At 39.7% G+C, this 20033-nt stretch overlaps 1 protein-coding gene across 1 annotated transcript; it reads right to left on the reverse strand.

Annotated features, from left to right (window-relative positions):
• Positions 1–10289: 10289 nt before the first annotated feature.
• On the reverse strand, positions 10290–19027 carry mrpl3 (mitochondrial ribosomal protein L3). Its single transcript, XM_083926174.1, has 10 exons — positions 18831–19027; positions 16980–17161; positions 16798–16889; positions 15702–15800; positions 13329–13428; positions 12724–12784; positions 12398–12506; positions 12191–12268; positions 12001–12078; positions 10290–10622 (listed from the first exon to the last, which is right to left on the reverse strand). Exons 1-10 carry the CDS (start codon positions 18902–18904, stop codon positions 10473–10475), a joined length of 1023 nt encoding a protein of 340 aa, XP_083782300.1. The 5' UTR covers positions 18905–19027; the 3' UTR covers positions 10290–10472.
• Between the last annotated feature and the right edge of the window lie 1006 nt (positions 19028–20033).

Consider the following 20033-nt stretch of genomic DNA (forward strand, 5'->3'; position numbering starts at 1 on the left):
ATCAGTAACCGTTGTTTTGACTCACTCTTTGATAGAAAGTAACTTAAAAGACAATTAAACAGATGAAAATCTTACGGAGTACAACTTTAAGTGTTGTCATCTTATCAGGACACTAAATGCATAAAATATAGGCCTACAGTTCCACCTTTTATGTAATATGTAATGAATAAACACATGATTCATAGAGCAGATATGGATGCTGTAGCAGAACAAAATAATCAGTTGGACTTGAAACATGTCAGATAAAACACATCACTTGAATTCAGTCAGTCGGGATCCATCTAGTTCAAACGTAGAATGGAGAGAGAGTGTGCATCCCTTTATAGTTTCTCCTGCACTTCTCCCTCATGTTGTTACTGTATTATTTATAATGTGAGGGGCAGTGCTTCTATTCTCTTTGGTGTTCAGGACGTGAATGTGCTCACTCACCTCTTGCAGCAAGCACTTCTGTTTCTTTAGGCAATTCAAATTAAACAGCACATTTCCCACAATGTGACTTCGTTAACGGTGGTTTAACAGCTGTAGGCCGCAGTGGCTCAGCTCTTTTGTTCTCTGATTATTTCCTGGATGAAAACCACCTTCTCATTCCAGATGGATAGGGTGAAGGTGAAGTTATCCTTCCCGCTGTACTCATTCATCAGAAATAGGCTAGCGTTGACATGAAAAGAGTAATTGACAGGTTTTTAAAGTGTCCGTAGTCCTCAGTGACACTCAGGGGCCTCTACAGAGCTCTCCTATCCTGCTCCACCTGCAAGGTGCTTATGGTGTGTCCTCAGTTTGCCCTCAGTTGTCATGTTGTCAGAAATGCACATTTGGCATAGCATTTCTTTTACAAGGACATGGAAGAGATCAGTTGTCCTAGCAAAGTATCATTTGTTGTGACATTGAAACCAAAATAGTAGGATATAGGATATGGGAATCGTGTTTCTATTGGTGCATGAAAGGAAATATAATTCTACATTTTTACTGACACTTAAACTGTGCTAAAATTAAATAAATGGAGAAAAATGAAAAACTATTGATAGCACTTAAAGAGCAACTTAACACCAGCTGGACTTCTTGTTTGTATCTGTAGAAGATCGGGTGTCTCAGTGCACCGTGACATCACTGTAGGGTGTGGTTACAGATTCAAAGAAGGATGGGATACATCATCATGTTGTATCTTGTAGAGCAGCACTACATTTGCATCCTTGATATACTTTTCAGAAAACAACTTTGAATATACATAAGGCTGCAGAAGATGCCACATTCTTCCTGCCACTGAGATGCATTTTGTCTCTCTACTTCGTACCACACAGCCCACAGCTCAGAGAAATCTTGCAGTCCAGCAAGGGCGTAGCAGGACAGGTCACTTGAGTGATGGTTTCTCCGCATGACCTGAATAGAGTGCAGGTCAAAGGAGTGATGAGAGACCTTTTGTTCACTATCCATGTTTCGCCCTGTAAAAAGGTCCATTGTCACAGATCACAGTCGGATGAAGGAGCATTAAAGCCCGTCCGAACAAAAATTAGATAAATGTTCCTTCTGTGACCGACTGAGCTGAGGGATTCATCTATGCAGTCCTAAACACCTAAATGAGCTTTCTGTATAAATAAACTCAACCTTGCACGTGCTCTTCAGAAAAACTTTTCCAATAGTCTTAACTCCTCTGAGATTTCACCTTGCACAGCCTCCTCTCAACCTGCCCCACTTCTGTGTGTATGTGTGTGTGTGTGTGTGTGTGTGTGTGTGTGTGTGTGTGTGAAAGTAGCTCCTGTATAAACCACTGAGCGGCAGCGTTGCTCTGCAGTCCGACGTGCACTGCTGCTGTAGATACAGATAATACCCCTGGCACTTTGAAACCGCTGATCTGCATCTTAATTTGCATTCACTGTGTGTCGACTGAGGGGATCTTTGCTGATTCAACATGATGCTGTGATAATTGATATTGTTATCATGTAGATATCTGGATGATCTCTGATGATCTTGGGCATATTTGAAGCTTTGCAAGGGATGAGATGAGACTGGGATAGTGTACAGGTGTGTGTGTGTGTGTGTGTGTGTGTGTGTGTGTGTGTGTGTGTGTGTGTGTGTGTGTGTGTGTGTGTGTGTTTGTGTGTTTGTGTGCTGTGCTGGGTTGATGAGCTGATAAGTCTGCACACTATGTGTAGACTAAAGTGCTTTTCTGACCCAAAACAGATTTCATTTCTGTCCCACTTGCTCTGACTCTGCCCTCCCTTCTGTCTATACTACATGCGCGTGCACACACACACACACACACACACACACACACACACACACACACACACACACACACACATACACAGTCTCCTGAGATTCACACATTTTTATAATTAGTGGAACGCCCACACAATGCAGCGAAATGACTCCATTTTCACTCAAAGCCCAATTTGATTTTTAATCATTTTTGACAAAGCTTTGATTCATCTGTTTGTTTACTTTCAGCAGCAAAGAAAACATGGTGAGAAACACACTCCATAAAATCTGGATAATCTGTTACGAGTTACTTTTCATCCTCAATAGATAAATTTACTCTGTTATTGTATATATAGTTTTTTTTATATTGAAATGTTTTTTTTAATGTATTTTACTCTCCAACACATTACATTACAAGTCCTTTCTCCCTCTCTCTCTCTCTCTCTCTCACTCTCGCTCTCTCTTTGTGCTGTTGCTTTTGTGTCAGCTCCTCTCTGTGAGTCAGGCTAAATAGCTTTCTTTCTTTACAGGAGTGAGAAATGTCATCACTTTGTGAGCATGCGTGGGCAAAAGAAGAGAAACGGCATTATAAAGGGTCACTTCATATTTTCTATTCTATTCTATTCAGCCAGATCACAGAAGATATTTTACCACTTACACATACTGGTATCTAGCCATGCAAATGGTTTTTGTTGGTATGTGTCTGGATTTGTTTAAATGTAATTGGTTGATTTAGATTTTTCATCTCTTTTAAGTTGGAGTCTGGGCAGAAAATATCCATTCATCTCAACAAATAAAACAAACTGCATACCTAGGTGCCACTATGTTTTGTGTATTTATGTTTGTGTGTGATTCAGGGGAAGTCTGGGTTAGAAAAGAATGGAATAGCCATTATTATGATTGTATTGCGTTCAACGACCGGGCAGCACTGTGTTACGGTGGTTAGCACTGGTTTGAATCCCGGCTGGGGCCCTTCTGTGCATTATGAGTGAAGCTCAATACAGATTATTCCCCTGTGCCATAGGGCTTCATTGTTCAAAAACTATCAAAGCACACCAATGAGCCACACAGTTGCATTGGGTAACATTATGATGAACATGGGCACTTTTTATTCTGAGTCAATGCTACATGCACTAACACACAACATGTGTATTCATTTGCAGCTCATAGTCCCCCAACGAATGCTGGTTTAGAAATAACATTTTCTGTGAAGACCACCTCTATAGTGTGTCGTGAGGGCATTCATAGTAAATTAAAATGCATTTATAATAATGCTTCATGACCAAAATCAATGTTTTTTTTCTGATTAGCATTTTTTTATTTTATAATTTCAACAACACAACAATATCAACAGTAACCCAACCTCAAAATAAATAAATAAATACAATCTGGTTAACAACATTGTGCTCCATCTTATATAGCTGTTACTCCATCAATGTAAACAAAACATAATTTACTGTACCATAATAGAATAGACACATAAAATAGCTCCAAACCAGATCGTTACAACAAATAAATAAATGCTACATTAAAGAAATAATTGATTAGCAGATTTTTTTTTTTAAAAGCAATAGCTAAACACAATACAAAAATAAATAAGGACTGTTCTATATCTATGCAGCATAACTGAAAACGTTGCATCTTTCCACCACATGACCTCTTGAAGCAGCCCTTTAAGAATTGTAAGCATTTGCCCCACTTTGCCTCATATAGATCCAGTCTACCCAGTTGTTTATATGACAATTCATCAAATGCTGCAACTCCACAGCCCACTCTTGAAGAGAGGGCACCCCCTCTGTCTTCCATCCCCTGACAAGGATTTGTCTGCCAATCATAATACTGGTGTGGACATAACTTTTAACATGTTCATCCTGTCCTGTCAGAACTGAATGATCCCCAAGATAAATAATCTATGGCTAAATTACACTCGTATCTCTGTAATCTCACACAAATTATCATAAATATTGGTCCAGTAATGTTGGACTTCAGCACATAAAACATGAACTAGATTACCTTCCTCATTTTTGCATCACCAACAGTTTGGTGTGGGCAATAATCCTAATAGAAATAATCTGTAGGAAGTCCCATAAAAACAATGTACCGTATAATTTGGAATTGAATAAGAGGTACTCTTTGATCCCTTTCCCATGTCTTCTGCAGAGCTGAAATGTGACCACTCTCGATGTTAATAAGCCGTGCATAAAGCTTATGATACCGCATGGACTATTACAGCATATTATGAGGCCTTACTAAAGTTGATGGTTGAGGTGTGTGTAGGTGAGTTTATGTAATCAGAATGTTTTATAAGACCCATCAGTTAACCTCTAGTTTATATCTAGATTCAGATCAACTTGATTATCCTGCACAGGGAAATGTATTTGGTCCAATGCTCCGGAAACCAATCAACAGTCAATACAAACACAATAAGACAACAACATCATTATCATAAAACACATCTAACCACACGGAGACAGGGAACGTCAATAAAGCAGTCAACGGGCAAAACAGTAAAACATTTAAATTGAATAGAAGTGCAGAAGTGGCAGTGACCAGCTAAAAACACCCTGTGTATTATGAGCTGCATGTTATAAAGGCTGATGGCACGTTAAGAGAATCAATAAGACACTTGAACTTATAATTAGAAGTCACATCTAAAATCTTTTATTACCGTTGATATAGTGCAGAAGAATTCATTATATGTGTTTATGAGTGTAGCCATTAAGCAGTATGAATGCCCTGATAATTCACTAGGAATGCCCCCATAATGCACTTTAGATGTGGTCTTCATAAAAAGTGTTGCCAAATGACTGGATGAGCGGATGAGCCGAATAATCATTTTATTAATTTGTGTCAAAACAGCAAATTTAAGCAAAATTAAAAGAAATGGTTGATGAATAAACCAGGGGTGCTTGCAGTCACACACACACACACACACACACACACACACACACACACACACACACACACACACACACACACACACACACACACACACACACACACACACACACACACATACACACACACACACACACACACAGTATCCATCCTTTTTCTAAAACTTCCCCGGTAACCCCGTGTTCAATGTCACAACTCTATGAATTGTAGGTAAATCCCTCAGGCATAGTCTGCAGAGATACAGACTTTACAGAAAGTGTTCAGAATGTCTGCTAGGGAGCCCTCAAGCACTTGACGATTTGACAGTAAGAGACATAAAAGCCCTTGGTCCTCGAAGGAGTTACCATTAACAAGACACAAAGTCAGTGAGTGTGGGGACTGTGATTCAGCCACAGCCGCAGACTGACTCGCTCCCCGAGTGTCAAAAGGTCAGACAGGCAGAGCGGTTAACTCCTCTCTAAAGTCAACTCTCCCCTCTCTCCTTCATCTCCTCTCGCTCCTTTCTCTCCTGCTTCTCCTCCTTCTGCTGCTGTCATTTTCACCTGCGGGTAACATCCCTCTTTCTTTCTTTACCCCCCTCCTTCAGCCTCCTCCCTTGGCTTCCATATTGATTTACTCTGTATCCCGCGGTCGCATTCTTGTGGCGAAGGTTTCCGGCTGAAAAACCAATGACATTTACCTCCCAGTCACCGCACGGCTAATTTAAACCCCACTAAATAGTGCACTCTTTCTTATAGTACATGCCAATGCTGTGTAAGTTAAAGGACGAGTGCAGATATGGACCACATTGCTATATTGGAGAAGTGCTTTTGATAAACAATCTAAACACAACTACAGACTTGTAGGTTGATTTTTGTTCCCTATTTTCACGGCAACTCTACTTTCCCATTCTTCCATTGTTCCTTGTTACCATGGAGATGTCTCAAATCCAAGGTGGGCTTTAATAGAGGGAGACAATGAAAGGGAATGAGAAAGACTGTGTTTGTGAGGTCAAATAAGTAGACAAACAGACACTCTGTCTCTCTCTCTCTCTCTCTCTCTCTCTCTCTCTCTCTCTCTCTCTCTCTCTCTCTCTCTCTCTCTCTCTCTCCCTCTCTCTCTCTCACACACACACACACACACCCACACATACACACACATAAACACACACACACACACACACACACACACACACAGGGCAGGATAGGAACACTTGCTGTGGAGAGGAAAAGAAGAGACCCAAAGGCTGCACCCTGCTTTCACCCAGTGGTGCTGGAAGGAAGGAACCCAAATTTACCAACGTGGGTGGGAGGCATCACACACACACACACACACACACACACAAACACACACTTGTGAGACGCAGGTGTGCACAACTGGGAGAGGCTCACCACAGCAGGAGCACCGGCAGTCAAGCTTAGAAGGCGCAGTGAAAGCTTAGCAGCTGAAATCGAAATTACAAACAGGGTTCTTCTCCCTTTTATGACTGAAAATGCCTCTTGTTGGATTAGAGTATAATAAACAACATGCATTCTTATATCTGTACTTAGGAATCATTTCATCTGCACCGAGCTGTAGAAGCTTGATGAAATGTAAGTACATAATTTAAGCAGAGCAAGAGCTCGAGTCAAAACAATTAATTTACAAGCGACTCTATTATTAACTCTAAATGTCACCCAGATGCATCTTTTTGCAGACTGACAGTATGCAGTTTAATGAAAATAACTTAATGTTCTCTTCCTGCTTAAAAGATTAATTAATTTTATTCCTTATTTTTTAATATACGAGAGCTTATATGAACAATTTATCATATCATTGCCTACTGATGCTGAAGTCAGTGTGAAATTGCATTAACATTGTCTCATTTCTCTCCCATTTAGTGATTCGCTCCCGTCACTGTAGATTTACGACTGGCTGTCTGACTGAGGGAGTTAATGTGTTCAAGAGCCAGCTGTCCCTCAAATAACACACTCAATAATTCATATTGCACAAACACACAAACACACACACACACACACACGCACACATATGCTAATCTCTGTGTGAGATGCAGGTCAATTCAACACTTTTTGTCTAAACTCGGCAAAGAAAGTAGCAACATAAGTGCTGACGAGTCTTAGACCAAGAATTGTTGCTTGCAAAGGAGGCAATAAAATGTGTGTGTGTGTGTGTGTGAGTGTGAGAGAGAGAGAGTCACAGTGTGTGTGGGAAGCAATAGGAGGGAGGCTGTGTATGTGTGTACTGCCTCTTTACTAATGGAAATCAGATCTCTCATGTGTTGAGCCAGCAGAAGTAGAGAAGTAGATCCATCCTGTCAGACTCAGGGTCAAAATCGCAGGGTGACCTTCAGTCACACACTGAACAAATGTATAAGTGCATTCAGGAATGAGATCAGACGATGGACCAGAAAACGTGTGGCAGCACTTAAATATCTAGATTTGCAAACTTGTGTTTGGTGGGACTGCTGCACGGAGACTTGCTTGTGCACGTTGGTGCTCCAGGTGCTCAGCAGATCATCGGCTTATTTTAGGTGTTTGGGGTCAAGTTGATTCTCAAGTCCTGTCAAAACAAGTCTGGAATCAAGTCCCAGACAAGACAAAAGTCCTCATAAGCAAATTGCAAGTCAGCTGCAAGTCTTTCATGTTTCTGAGTGCTATTTTTCAGGTTGTATTTTAGGTTTCTACTAGAACATGTTTACATACTTTAATGTTCAAAAAAACACTATATTTTTCTCATACTGTCTGTCTGAATATACTGGTATTAACCCTCTGTTTGAAACGCTCTGTTTTAGCGCCTGTCTCTTCCACATCTGTACTGTCATTATGCTGCATGACTGTAAGGACACTGGAGCAGCACTTTCTACCTATATATAGTTATTCTTGACATCACAACCGTACAGAAGTCCTGATGGCTTGTGTAAAGTCAAAGGTCATTGAGGTTTTTGCTGATTTCACAGTATTTATATAGCACCTCAACCTGCATTTTAATCAAAAAAGACATGGAAATTTCACTTTTTACAGTATGGGACCTTTAAAATGACAAACTATTTGGTCCTTTGTGAGTTTGAAATAGTTTTTCGTTTTTTAAATGAGTTAATGTTAAAATCACTGTCAATGAATTGATCAGTTGATCATCTTAAAATGTATTTGCAACAATTTTCATAATCTATTAAAAAAACTAGGAAATAACCATTTTTAGAAGTCATCTATAGCTCTGTAAAGTTGACATAATTATCATTTACCCTATTTGACATTTCTTTAGACCAAATGATAAATTAATCATGAAAAATAATAAGCAGATTCATCAATCATAAAATAGTTGTGAGTTGCAGCCCTAGCTGAGACCAAGTTGTTTCAACACAACTATATTTTTAATATTCATCATGTGTGGCCGTGTAAGGCCTGCTTGACAATGTATTGTTTGTTGATTTATTGTTTCAGGGTTTTCCCAGGTCACAACCTCACACTATAAGGTTTTTGTTCTCCAGACTCAAGTCAAACTTAGGGTTTCGCGTCTCAGCAAAGTTCAAGTCATGTCTTAAGCCCTCATTATTAAAACTGTTGCAAAACATTCTGTGTTCCTTTGGGGACCCCATAAATCATTTTAAAGGCCTTTACGTGACCTCAAGTCTACATCTCCCCTGTGTACAGTTTGCACAGCTACAATCTGGAAAAGAGATTAATGCAGGTACTAAATCAGAAGGCCAGGTAAAATGTTTTGGCCTTTGACCCTGACGTAAGTGTTTGAAAGCACTGTGGACTAAATCAACGGTTACATTCTAGCTCATATCAAAGCACATGTATTGATTCCTCAAACTACATTAGGCTATAGATACCCTACTTCAATCCATCCAAATTTTGGGGCATTTTTTTCTTTAATTAGGTCATTAGTTCACTGACTAACCTACTGGTCTTTTACCACACGCACACACACCAGAGTTCATCGTCTTCTCTTTCTGCTCTGCTGCTTTAACAGGCAGCGCCCCCTCACCCCATCCACCCCCACAAGAGCCTGATGATGTGCAGGCTCCACAGAGCAGGACTTTCAAATGACATCATTACCATTTCAAAGAACCTGCTGCTGCCTTATGGGCCTACAAGCTGTGGCATGTTATATGGAGCAAGACGTTGTTTGCCACAAACTAAATCACCACCGTACATCTTTAACCTACTACTGTATGTTGCACATCAATGAGTCTACCGACTTGTGTGTCGTTTCAATTAGGGAAAAGCAATCAATGAGACGTGTGTATCGGCAGTTGTTACAGGGCTATACTGTGAGGCACCACTATACAGTATACTTGTCAGTGTTTCAAACAAAAGCCTGTTTTTTTTGCTGGTGTTTATTACAGATACAGAGCAGAGGCCAACAGAAAGAGGCACTGAATCAAATGCAGGCCTCGGGAGATACATTTATACTCATTGGAGGGCATGACTATCTACTGTAATTGAAAATACAGTAATTGAAAATACAGTACTAATGCTACATTACTGTAACTAAAATATGGTATTAAACTGTAACACTAACTGTAGATTATTTATTGCCTAAAAATGCTAGGAGGGGTCCACATGGTGCAGGAGGGACTATCAGCCCACCAGCTTGAGGTTCTCATTTCAATACCGCTGAACACAAACAGACTTAAGCGCCCAGCAGTTCCTGCTGCAACATTAATGTCCTCATTTATCCTCTTATGCACAAATGTCAACCTTTGTCAGCCTCCATCCTTGCCTCTCCTTCTCCTTTAGTCGCCCTCCACACCTTTACCAACTCTCTCCCATCCTTATTCCGTTTCTACTCCTTTGTATTTGCTTCCATACCTTCCACCCCATTCATTCTTCCACCCCTACCTTCACAGACCCCCTCCTCTGTCTGCATTCCCCTCACTCTTTCACTCTGCTTTGGGAAACTCATTGTATCGAGCTCACCCCCTCCATCCCCTTATCCTGCGTACTGCATAGTTATTGCACATTTCTCCACCACATCTGCCTCACTCTTGTTTTGTTTCACAGTCGTTTTTTTTTTTTATTCCTCTCTCTGCTTGGGGATCCTCTAGTGACATCATCATTCCTACGGTTACCATGGTTTCAGGGGAAAGGGAACCGTAATAACTGTTTGGATCAAACAGACAAGCTTGGTGCTGTTGCATCTCACACTAAAAAACTAAAATAAGAGAGGGGTTCAAGACATTCAGAAGGAATTCTTTTTTTATTGCAGGATCCAGACAGTTTGTGGGTTTACATGGAAACATGGTGTGTGTGTGTGTGTGTGTGTGTGTGTGTGTGTGTGTGTGTGTGTGTGTGTGTGTGTGTGTGTGTGTGTGTGTGTGTGTGTGTGTGTGTGTGTGTGTGTGTGTGTGTGTGTGTGTGTGTGTGTGTGTGTGTGTGTGTGTGTGTGTGTGTTCAGGACAGTGTTAATGACGGGTCTGTGTGAATAAACAAGTTATCGTCGTACAGATCTTCATCCAGGTCACCTTCATCTTCTGCGAAATAGGTAGGGAATGGAGGGTTGAGCAGGGTGGAGCTCCTGGTTGGCAGTTTAGTATCTTTTACCTGGAAGACACAAAAACTTTTTGTAATAGCTGTAAGGACACTTGTCTTAATTAGTGATGAAACAGTTGAAGGGCTCAAAATTTTTAGGTACCATGCCTGATTTCAGGCATAGAGCAGTTCTAAAATTATGTAATACTTAAACCAATACTAAATATATTTTCTCCTCGACAAGTTTCTTGATTCAACACTTGCAAAGTGACAGAAAAGGTTTTTCTCGTTGCCAAGAATTTGAAATTTGCTACATTCTACAATCAGGAACTTAAATGTGAACATTTCTATGTTTAATTAAATTCTAAATAGAATATATTTGAGTTTTGGATTTTTCGAACCTAATTTGTAGTTCTCAAACTTTTTCTGTCATGCCCCCCTTGAGAAGCTTAAACCCTTCATGCCCCGGGCCACAGTGAGCTGTAAGATGAACATCTGCAGGTCAAAGGCTACACCTTCAACTCTTTTACTGCACCTTTCTGCCGTGTGCAGCGTGAAATCAGATGCACAGTTGCACTTCTGCAGTTTGTTTGGCTGCACTGTAAACAAACACAGCAGCTGTCATATTTCTGACAAACTAGCCGCTCGAGGAATGTTTGCTGTAAAACACTCCCGCTGTTACAACGGCCATCAAAGGTTTTTCCAAATCAACCAGGATTGGAATCTTAAGGATAGCAACTTTACATGTTAATCAATCATTAACAATATTGAGGAAACTACAAATAAAACACACCAATTTTATAGAAAGAAACAAAACATTTTCGATTTTGAAAGATCAGTGTTTGTTTAGTGATCTGCACCCCCTGCAGGGGGTCTACACACACCAAGGAATCCCTCACTCCCAGTCTGACAACCACTGGACTAATCATTTACCCACAAAAAAAAAATCCATAATGAATAACATAGGGACATTAAAGCTGCACAGAATAGTAAACAAACAATAGTGAACAAATATTATTAACCTGCATGTGTGTTTGTGTGCGGGTGTGTGTGTAAGACAGCTGAGCTGGGTAAAATACAATACACATTTGTATTCATTATCGCTTCTCTGCAAGACAAATTATAGGCTGCGTGTGTGTCCGCACAAACACAAAAGGCGAACACAGCGTGCCGAGTTAGGAGATGGATGCTGCGGATATTACTAACATCATTAAGGTGGGTGCTCTCATTCCCTCACAGAAAACCACACGTATACACAAACACATATACAAACACACACGCTGCTGATCTAGCACAGTGTCAATGAAGATGGATCACACTGTCTTGCGGATGCAGGTGCTTGACGGTGTTTTACATGTGCAAGGTCAAAGGACTCTCTCAGAACACTAAGCATGCTGCGGTTGACCTTCGACTTTACACTTCACACAGTTGTGTATATGATTATTTTTACCTTCAGTACGCAGTTCCTGTGGCCGGGAACAGAGCCGCTAACATACAGAATATTATGCTTGGTATTGACCCTCCAAATCTGTAAGAGAGAGAGAAGGCAGATGGGAGAGTATTGAACTGAAATTGCAGGCAAGGACAAAGAAGTTCAAAATAACGACTGTGTCCTTGTGAGTGGGTGGGTGTGTGTGTACCTTCAGTCCATGGGCTGTGATGTAGATGTTGCCCAACATGCCGGGCATCTTTTTTCCTTTGAAAACTTTGGCTGCATCCTAAACGCAGATGATGAAAGATACACTCACTCACATTACTGGATTATGGGGAGCCAACTGTTCACGTCTGGCATGGATGAGCGTCTTACACTGTGTGTGTGTGCGTGTGTGTGCGTGTGCTTGTCTTACTCCAGGGCCAGAAGCTCCTGGTCTGCGATGAGTTTTGGTTTGGCCGTGGCTGGCTGGCTGACCTTTGAACCCCCATCTCTTCATTACTCCTTGAAAACCCTTACCAATGCTACACACAAACAAGAAGATGTTTTCAGGTTACATTCATGTTGACTTGTTGCCTCTGAGGATAATGATATAAAAAGAGAGGTTTGGACTCTCTTGCAAAGTTAAAAAATGGTCTATCTTCACAACATGATGCTGGAGCTGAAAAGAGGCCAAAAAGTGGGAGAGGAAGCCAAGAAGAAGCACCAGTGAGAAGGGAAATCTGGCAGAACAGAACTTACGATTTGGCCGTCACGTCAACATATTGGCCTGGACGAAAATGTGCTGCATACAGAGGAGTGCCTGAACAAGCAACAAACAAGATTACATTACAACATTCGTACAAATATGCAAACAATATATTAGATTTTATTGTGTAACATGGGAAATTTAGTAAATGAGTATTTCTATAATTATAAGATAGGGATGCTAATTTAGATATTTTTTCCAAGCAACAGCTGGCCCTCATTTAACGAACATTAACCGTTAAGCGACAGGCAAACTGATCCCCAGTTCAGTCATCTGGACGTACTTTCCACATTCTGTGTCTGTTGAAGATTTGTACTGGCCGTGCAGCCATAGCAGTGCGTGCATGTATTGTGGACAAATGCAGCCACTTTCTCAGCAATAGAACCAGTCTGCAGCAGTCTGCAGAACGTATGTTCAAGCCCGTCTACACTATATCGCGCGGCAAACCCGGTGTGTAGGATGGTAATTTTTCTTTAACAATTAATTTATAACGAATATTTAAACTATCCCTACTATATTTTAACTGTTTAACAGTCAAAATTCATATCATCGCTTAGTTATTAACATCCCTATTATGAGCTAGTGCACATGTGTATACCTGGCTTGATGATGGCGTTGTCTGAGACTTTAAAGGTGGACAATTTCTGTTTTGGAGGCACCCCTGCATTCCTGTACATCTCTATTCTTTCTTCAGACCTCTGTCAGTCGGAAAGATAAGAAGAGATATAATTGTGAGGATGGAGGGAAAGGCAGTAGTCAGAAAAAGAAGACCGAACAGCAGTTGGACTTTGGCATTTTAAAATTAACCGTGGGTCTGTTATGACTGTACAGTAGCCAAACACGCACACACGCAGACATACGCATGCACATTTGGCAGTGAGACGCTCTGACATTTGCTTTCACTCGGCTAGCTCTCATCTCAGCCCTTCCAGTCACTCTAAACTCTCTCTCTTCCTTTCAACAGAAGGGTGAAAATCAGCCTGCCAGAGCTTCTCAGTTCGACAAACTCTGCCTCTGACTGAAGCGTGATGTGGCTGTGTGAGGGGGATTCTAAACAACTTCACATTTGACACCGGCCCATCAAGCATCGATCAGGAACCAATGAATAAATTACACTTTGATTTATTCATCCTCGTTCATCTGTTTTTCATCTTAAGAGATGGATGCAACATGTAATAAGGAAAAGAAAATCTCCTCATACATACTAAGTAGGGATGGGTATTATTGTGAGTTTATTGATTCTAGAGGTGATTTTCTTTAAAAAAAAAAAAAAAAAAACTTCTTTATAACAGTACCCTTTATGAGGAGGAAGCTTAGGTTGAGAGTAAACTGAAGAGCCAATGTTGTTGTCTGTCACCCCAGGTTGCAGGGTTTGTGTAATAATGGTCAGATATGCAGTCTGAGGCAGACAGGACCAGAGAGTTTATTACGAGCATAAAAGACAATTTTCAAATATGTGTGTGCTTGTCAATGTTAGCAGGACATAGCAGCAATATAATCTATTGAATTTCATTTATTTAGACACTTTGAAATGATGAAATAGAGTCAGTGATGGTTTGTGGGAGAGTATAATTTCCTTACTATTCGTCTGTATTCATAAAAGGTCTTAGAACTGGCCTGATGAGTTCAATGCTACAGGGAAATGGCAAAATTCAGTTATGCTTCCATAAAGCTGTCACACTGATTAGATTTTTTCCCCTGTGTGCGTATGAAATGTAGCCAGAACTAAAATGAGCAAATATGGACATTGTGATGTGATAAATCATTCCGCATTGGCTGCTCAGCAGGTAATGAGACTAAAGTCTTTCATTGCCAGACCTCCACAGCGCTGGAGTATGATCTGGTTGTATTAGTTAACATTCTGCTATAGGGGGGGATGACTCCTATTTTACTCCTACTTTTTTATAATACTTGAAACCAAACACAGTCTTCTTGGTTGGCACTAGGCCCTGGATGCATCAATAATGCTCTTGTGAAACATGGATCATGGAGGTATTATAGGAACTTGATACCGGACCCCGAGATGGCGCCTATTCAGTCCACTGGGAATACATTGATGTGCAAAATAAATAGCATAGATAGAGAAGGGGGAAGGTTTTATACCTGCACCATATATGCAGTAAAACAGAATAAAAGCAAAGTGACTGATATGATTAGATATGATATTCTAAAATGTTACAATTCAATATAAATTGTACAGTTCAACAAGTCATCAGTTTTATAAAAATAATAAAAATAGTGTATTTTTTAGTCAAAATAATGATGTAAAAAGAGTCAACTGGGAGAATTAATCACTTTTTTATAGACGTGTAATTCCTCCAGCTATTGGCAGGCAACAGAAAAAAAAGCAGAGAAATAAATTGCATTTCTGTGACGAGACAGCTGCTGATTATTAATGCTGCAGCCTCCTTTCTTAACCCTTTTTAATTACTATATTTCACCTACAGTATATATGTTTAGCAAAAGTTACAGTCCAAAGTCAAAAGTCCAAATTTGTTGTTCCCACCTAACCAATACATCAAAAACAGTAGCAGGTGTGTTTTTCATGCTTCAAATGAGTCTTTGTTGCTTTCGCCTCTAGAGAAATAACAAAGCAGGAGCACGTCAGTTTTAGAATTATCTTCACAGGTTTATTATGTATCAGAAACCTATTCCCAGTAATAGGTTTGTTTTCCTAAAATGCACTTAAAAAACCCTGCAATCTCTTATTTTTTTGACGCTCTTTGGTCTCCATCAACCCTTGAGGGAAATATCTGTCTCTTTAGCGGCTACATGCTCCCCCATGTTCACCAGCTGGTTGTTAACTATATCTGTCTGCTGTTTGGTGCTCAGCAGGTAGTGTACATTTGGTTTTTAGAGCCGTTCACTAAGAACAGCTGCCTGCTGCATATGTCCATCAACGCATCCAATTTCACAGCCAAGATAAAAACTGTAAACATGTATTTTTATGATATAAACAGCTATTTCTTACCCAGAATGCTGATACGTTTCTCCCTCCTACCACGAGAGCAGCGGTGCGCCCGTCATATTCTTCCTTTGACATGTGCTTTATTACATGGCAGTCCCGCACCTGCAAAAAACAACAGCAGCTGGATTAACAATAGTCAGAGTTTGACTGCAGTTTTCACTGTGCCACAAAACCTGATTATTACTGCATTTTGACCCAAATACAGCAATTGGAAAGCCTCACAGGCATTTAGCAATACATCATCAGAATCAGAAATACTTGAACAATCCCAGGGGGAAATTGTTTCTGTTTCAAACTCCAGCTATACAAACATATTTAACAACTGGATAAACTGCACGATTGCAAGTATATCGGAAGACAAGAAAAGACGAGGAAAATATACCCTTCAAAAGTCAAAATGTCTTTTCCCAAAGCACCAATCAAACCCTACATTCACTACATTTTGAAATACTTTCAGTTAAAATTAGAACATTGACCATAATGTCGAAGTTGTTGGAGTACTTTCACCCTGAGGAAGTCAATTTAAATGCTCTACATTCCCTTTAGCACAGACTGTTTCTGCATCAGCTGAAAAGAAACAAATTACTAAAGGTTACAGAAGTGAATCAGCAGATGGGGGTAGATGTTTCTGTTTGTCCTTGCATATAATATTAAGTGGAGGTGATTTTAAAATGTCTGACTACAAACAACATTTTACTGAAAGTGCAATGGGAGTTCGTAATGCTTCCCACTACAGTCACTGTGTCACTATCAAGAAAGAGTAGAGTGAACACACAGTTTGCCATCACTTTATTTAATTGACAGATTATTCGATGGCTTTAAAAGACAATCTGAATAAATCTAACATGAATTATCTCCTCTTTGCACTTTGTACAATCAATGCTTGCAGGTGAGATTTCAAGGTGTTCAATATTTGCTACTGTTTCCCCACACTCCAGAAAACAATCTAATTTATTTGACTGCTTTTCCGACCTGCTGGTCATTTCATTATAGATGACAAACACATTATTATTCCTGAAGAATACCTGCTGCGGCTGTTTTGTTGCAAAGCTAAAGCACAACAGGAAAGGCAGCAGGTGTGAGTGGCTCGGCGTGCTACCTGTAACATGGTGACTGCATGTCTTTCTCCCGTTTTTGTCCAGATAGGAACCATCCCCAACTTCACGGCTACTAACCCGACTCTTCGACTGCCTGGGAAGAGAACAAACGAAAAGACGTTTAAAGTGTGAGCAAACAGGAAGAGGACTCATGATATACACAATCCCCAATCATGACACCTACCGTTTGTCCACTCAGGACGCTGCCAGGGCTCATCTTTGAGCGGGTTGAGCTTATTGGCTGTTTGTTCCCTGTATTCCTCTGCCATGCTCTTTCTCATGTACTCCTGGTTGTCCTTTGTTAGGTGTTCATCAAACCATGTTGTGGTTTTTACTGTCCTAATACAACCCACCAAATGGGGAGGACTGCAAGAAATAGAAATTCAGGGAATCAGGTGCAGTTTTTTACCAGGAAGACCATCACTTACGCCCCCACACAGATTAATACTGGCCAGACACATACTTACAACTGTGTCCAATCAATACAACAAGAGTACAGGTAGCATTCATAAGTGGTTATTTATTTTAGGGCTGCAACTAAACAGTATTTTTGCCCTGTCGATTCATGTTTATTCATTTTTTTTCCTATGCTTTCCCTTAACCTACACTGATATTAGCCTTCTAATTCAGATTTCATACTGCACTATCACTTTAACTTACTTAGTAAGTGAGTTAAGTCACTGGAGTGTCCTTACCGCTGAGTAACAAGCAGGTACACACATTCACACGAACAATTTGTGCATTTTACCTGCATGAATGTCACCGATTAATGACAAGTCAACGACAGAAATAAAACAGTTACACAGATCTGAATGACCCTGGTGGTATTTTGTCATATTAATGTCTACCCGTGTCTGCTTGCAGATGACCATCAACACGTTACTCATCATTTGTTACTCTACAACAGGTACTGGGGAGTGCTTTAGCAGCTGTGTCCTTTAGAACAGTCTCTGCATTAATCTTGGCCAAGTATTTTGCAAAGAACACAGAAAATCTCATAAGTTTCCATATAGTGAAAACACTTCACAAATTCCCCCAAGAATTTTCCGGCTGTAGCAAACAATAAACATAAATCTTGAAAAAAACGTAGGAAATATCAGCAATTAAACCACAGGTCTTCAAAGTTTTTTAGGCCAAAGACCCTTAGTTGAAAGACCCCTGACTACAAATATTGTATTAAATTGAGCATTTTAAATTGGGCCTTACATCTAGGGCGACCTAAAGCCTATACACACAGCTTTTTATGCAATATATAAGATATTACAATGAACATTATAAACATATTCATATATTTATACATATGTTAATGTACATACATTATGATTGTATCTGTGCATGGCTACTTTAGTGGCTACCTTGCCTATAAGTCAATAAGCCTATCATCAAATGTATATTTGCTAATAATATTCACATCCATGTTAATGTATATGTTAAGAAACATTAAAAAAAAAAAACGTTGGAAAGATTCTCAAACAATTTGGCGGACACCCTGTTGAAGATCGCTGATGTATACGGTCCTACAGAGCCAAGTGCAGTAAACACGCAAAAATGTAAAATTAAGTTTTTTTTATTGTCTCAAAAAATTAATATTTGACACACTGATGATGGTGTACTTGTTTGCCATTTAATAATTATTATCCATATAAATCCTAATATCCATTCTTCCAGGCCCAAAAATGTGCAGAAATTATGTTATTCGTGATTTCGTAGTTACTGCACGTTGTAGGGCAGCATACGATGGTTAACGTTATAACTCACGGCATTACTAGGAAGCAGACACAATAGAGCTTTAGCGTTAAGAAAATACAATTAGCTTAATTGTCAGCAAATAATAGGCTCAGGTAAAAACAGCAAGGACAGCACACAATTCAACTTTAAAATAAACAATTAAACCGCAAAAATGTGCCGTTAATTCACCACAGCAACCTAGCGTTGCTAAGCTACGGTGTGATTATCACCAACCGTGGCATGGGAAAATGAAGATTCTATTCTGAGTTAACTTCATTAGCACAGCTAGCCAGTTAGCAATATCCACCTTTCAGATGCTGTTGGGAGAGAAACGAGTCGAGTTCCCCGTTGAAGAAGAAACCGACAGCACCACGCCGCCATTGCCTTCTTTAATGTATACACTTACACGTAAATATATACAAACTACACACAAACTAGAGGGTCTCAGAACATAAGTACGCGCATGCCTTCGTTTTCGTCCTATCCCAAATGTCACCCTGGCTACGTCCGGTACGTCTCACAATCAGTTCCGCTTCGCACAATGTCATGAAAAAGGTTCCGCACAACTACCAGTTGTATTTTTTATTATATATATATATATTTTTTTACCAAAGATCTTCGTATTAGATTTTTTTAGATGTATTTATTTGCACAATAAAAATCAAACAAAAACAAAGGCAATGTAAATAACAAATACATACAAAGGAAATAGTAAAAAAAGGAAAAAGATTGTGAAGGTGATTAAAAATTCCCAAAAGGTTTATGTAGGAAATCTCACCCCAAAGGTCTTAACTTGCTAACCTACAAAATGTGATTGTTACAACGCCATTAAACGATTTTGTTTGCAAAAAACCCACCTTTGTTGACAGTGTAACCTGTAAAAAGGGGAAATGGTCGTTGAGTTTTACAGTTTATTCTTGACCTTGTCAACAGTTGACATAATTTAAGGTAAATTGAGTAGTTTTGGAGCTCTTGATCATATTACGTGATCTTCATCAACAGACCATGTTTGCCCAGTTGTGATGTAAGTGTTGGTGAATACATTTCCATTATTATCACTATAAAATTTATGAAAAGCATATAGAACACAATGATGAATATGACAAATAAGCACGATAAACATATATATTTGGTCTAATATCAAGTAAATCGGTCTCCTGAATTATAACAATACAGGCTACTGTGTAACATGAAACTGTTTTTAAAATTCATTATATTATCAAATTTTTGTCCTGGTTAATTGTATTGAACATAACATAAATTGAGCAATTGCCAATTGGTATAACTTTTTATAACACACCAGAAATAAATGGCATAGAAGGTGCAGTAGTACTTATTGTTGGTTGTTTCTCCCAGCCTTTATCCAACTGATCCGCTCAGTGTAACTCTGCTGTGGTCTCCGAAACAGATATCAGAAGGCTTGTGTTGAATACTGATCTGCCTGTCAGAGACTGAGGCACCTAAGGGGTGTAGTCTCAGGACAGCACAGCTTAGGTTTGACCAAATTAAC

The sequence above is a fragment of the Echiichthys vipera genome (genome assembly GCF_963691815.1).
Source record: "Echiichthys vipera genome assembly, chromosome: 13".
Classification (NCBI taxonomy): Eukaryota; Metazoa; Chordata; class Actinopteri; order Perciformes; family Trachinidae; genus Echiichthys; species Echiichthys vipera.

What these genes read in the sequence shown, in the direction of transcription:
- mrpl3 (XM_083926174.1), bottom strand. Translation starts at nt 18,904, where the DNA reads ATGGCGGCGTGGTGCTGTCGGTTTCTTCTTCAACGGGGAACTCGACTC. An exon ending in CTCCCAACAGCATCTGAAAG is followed by an intron (nt 17,162 to 18,830) that starts GTGGATATTGCT and finishes TATTTCTTGCAG; the next exon opens with TCCTCCCCATTTGGTGGGTT. An exon ending in CAGGAGCTTCTGGCCCTGGA is followed by an intron (nt 12,269 to 12,397) that starts GTAAGACAAGCA and finishes ATCTGCGTTTAG; the next exon opens with GATGCAGCCAAAGTTTTCAA.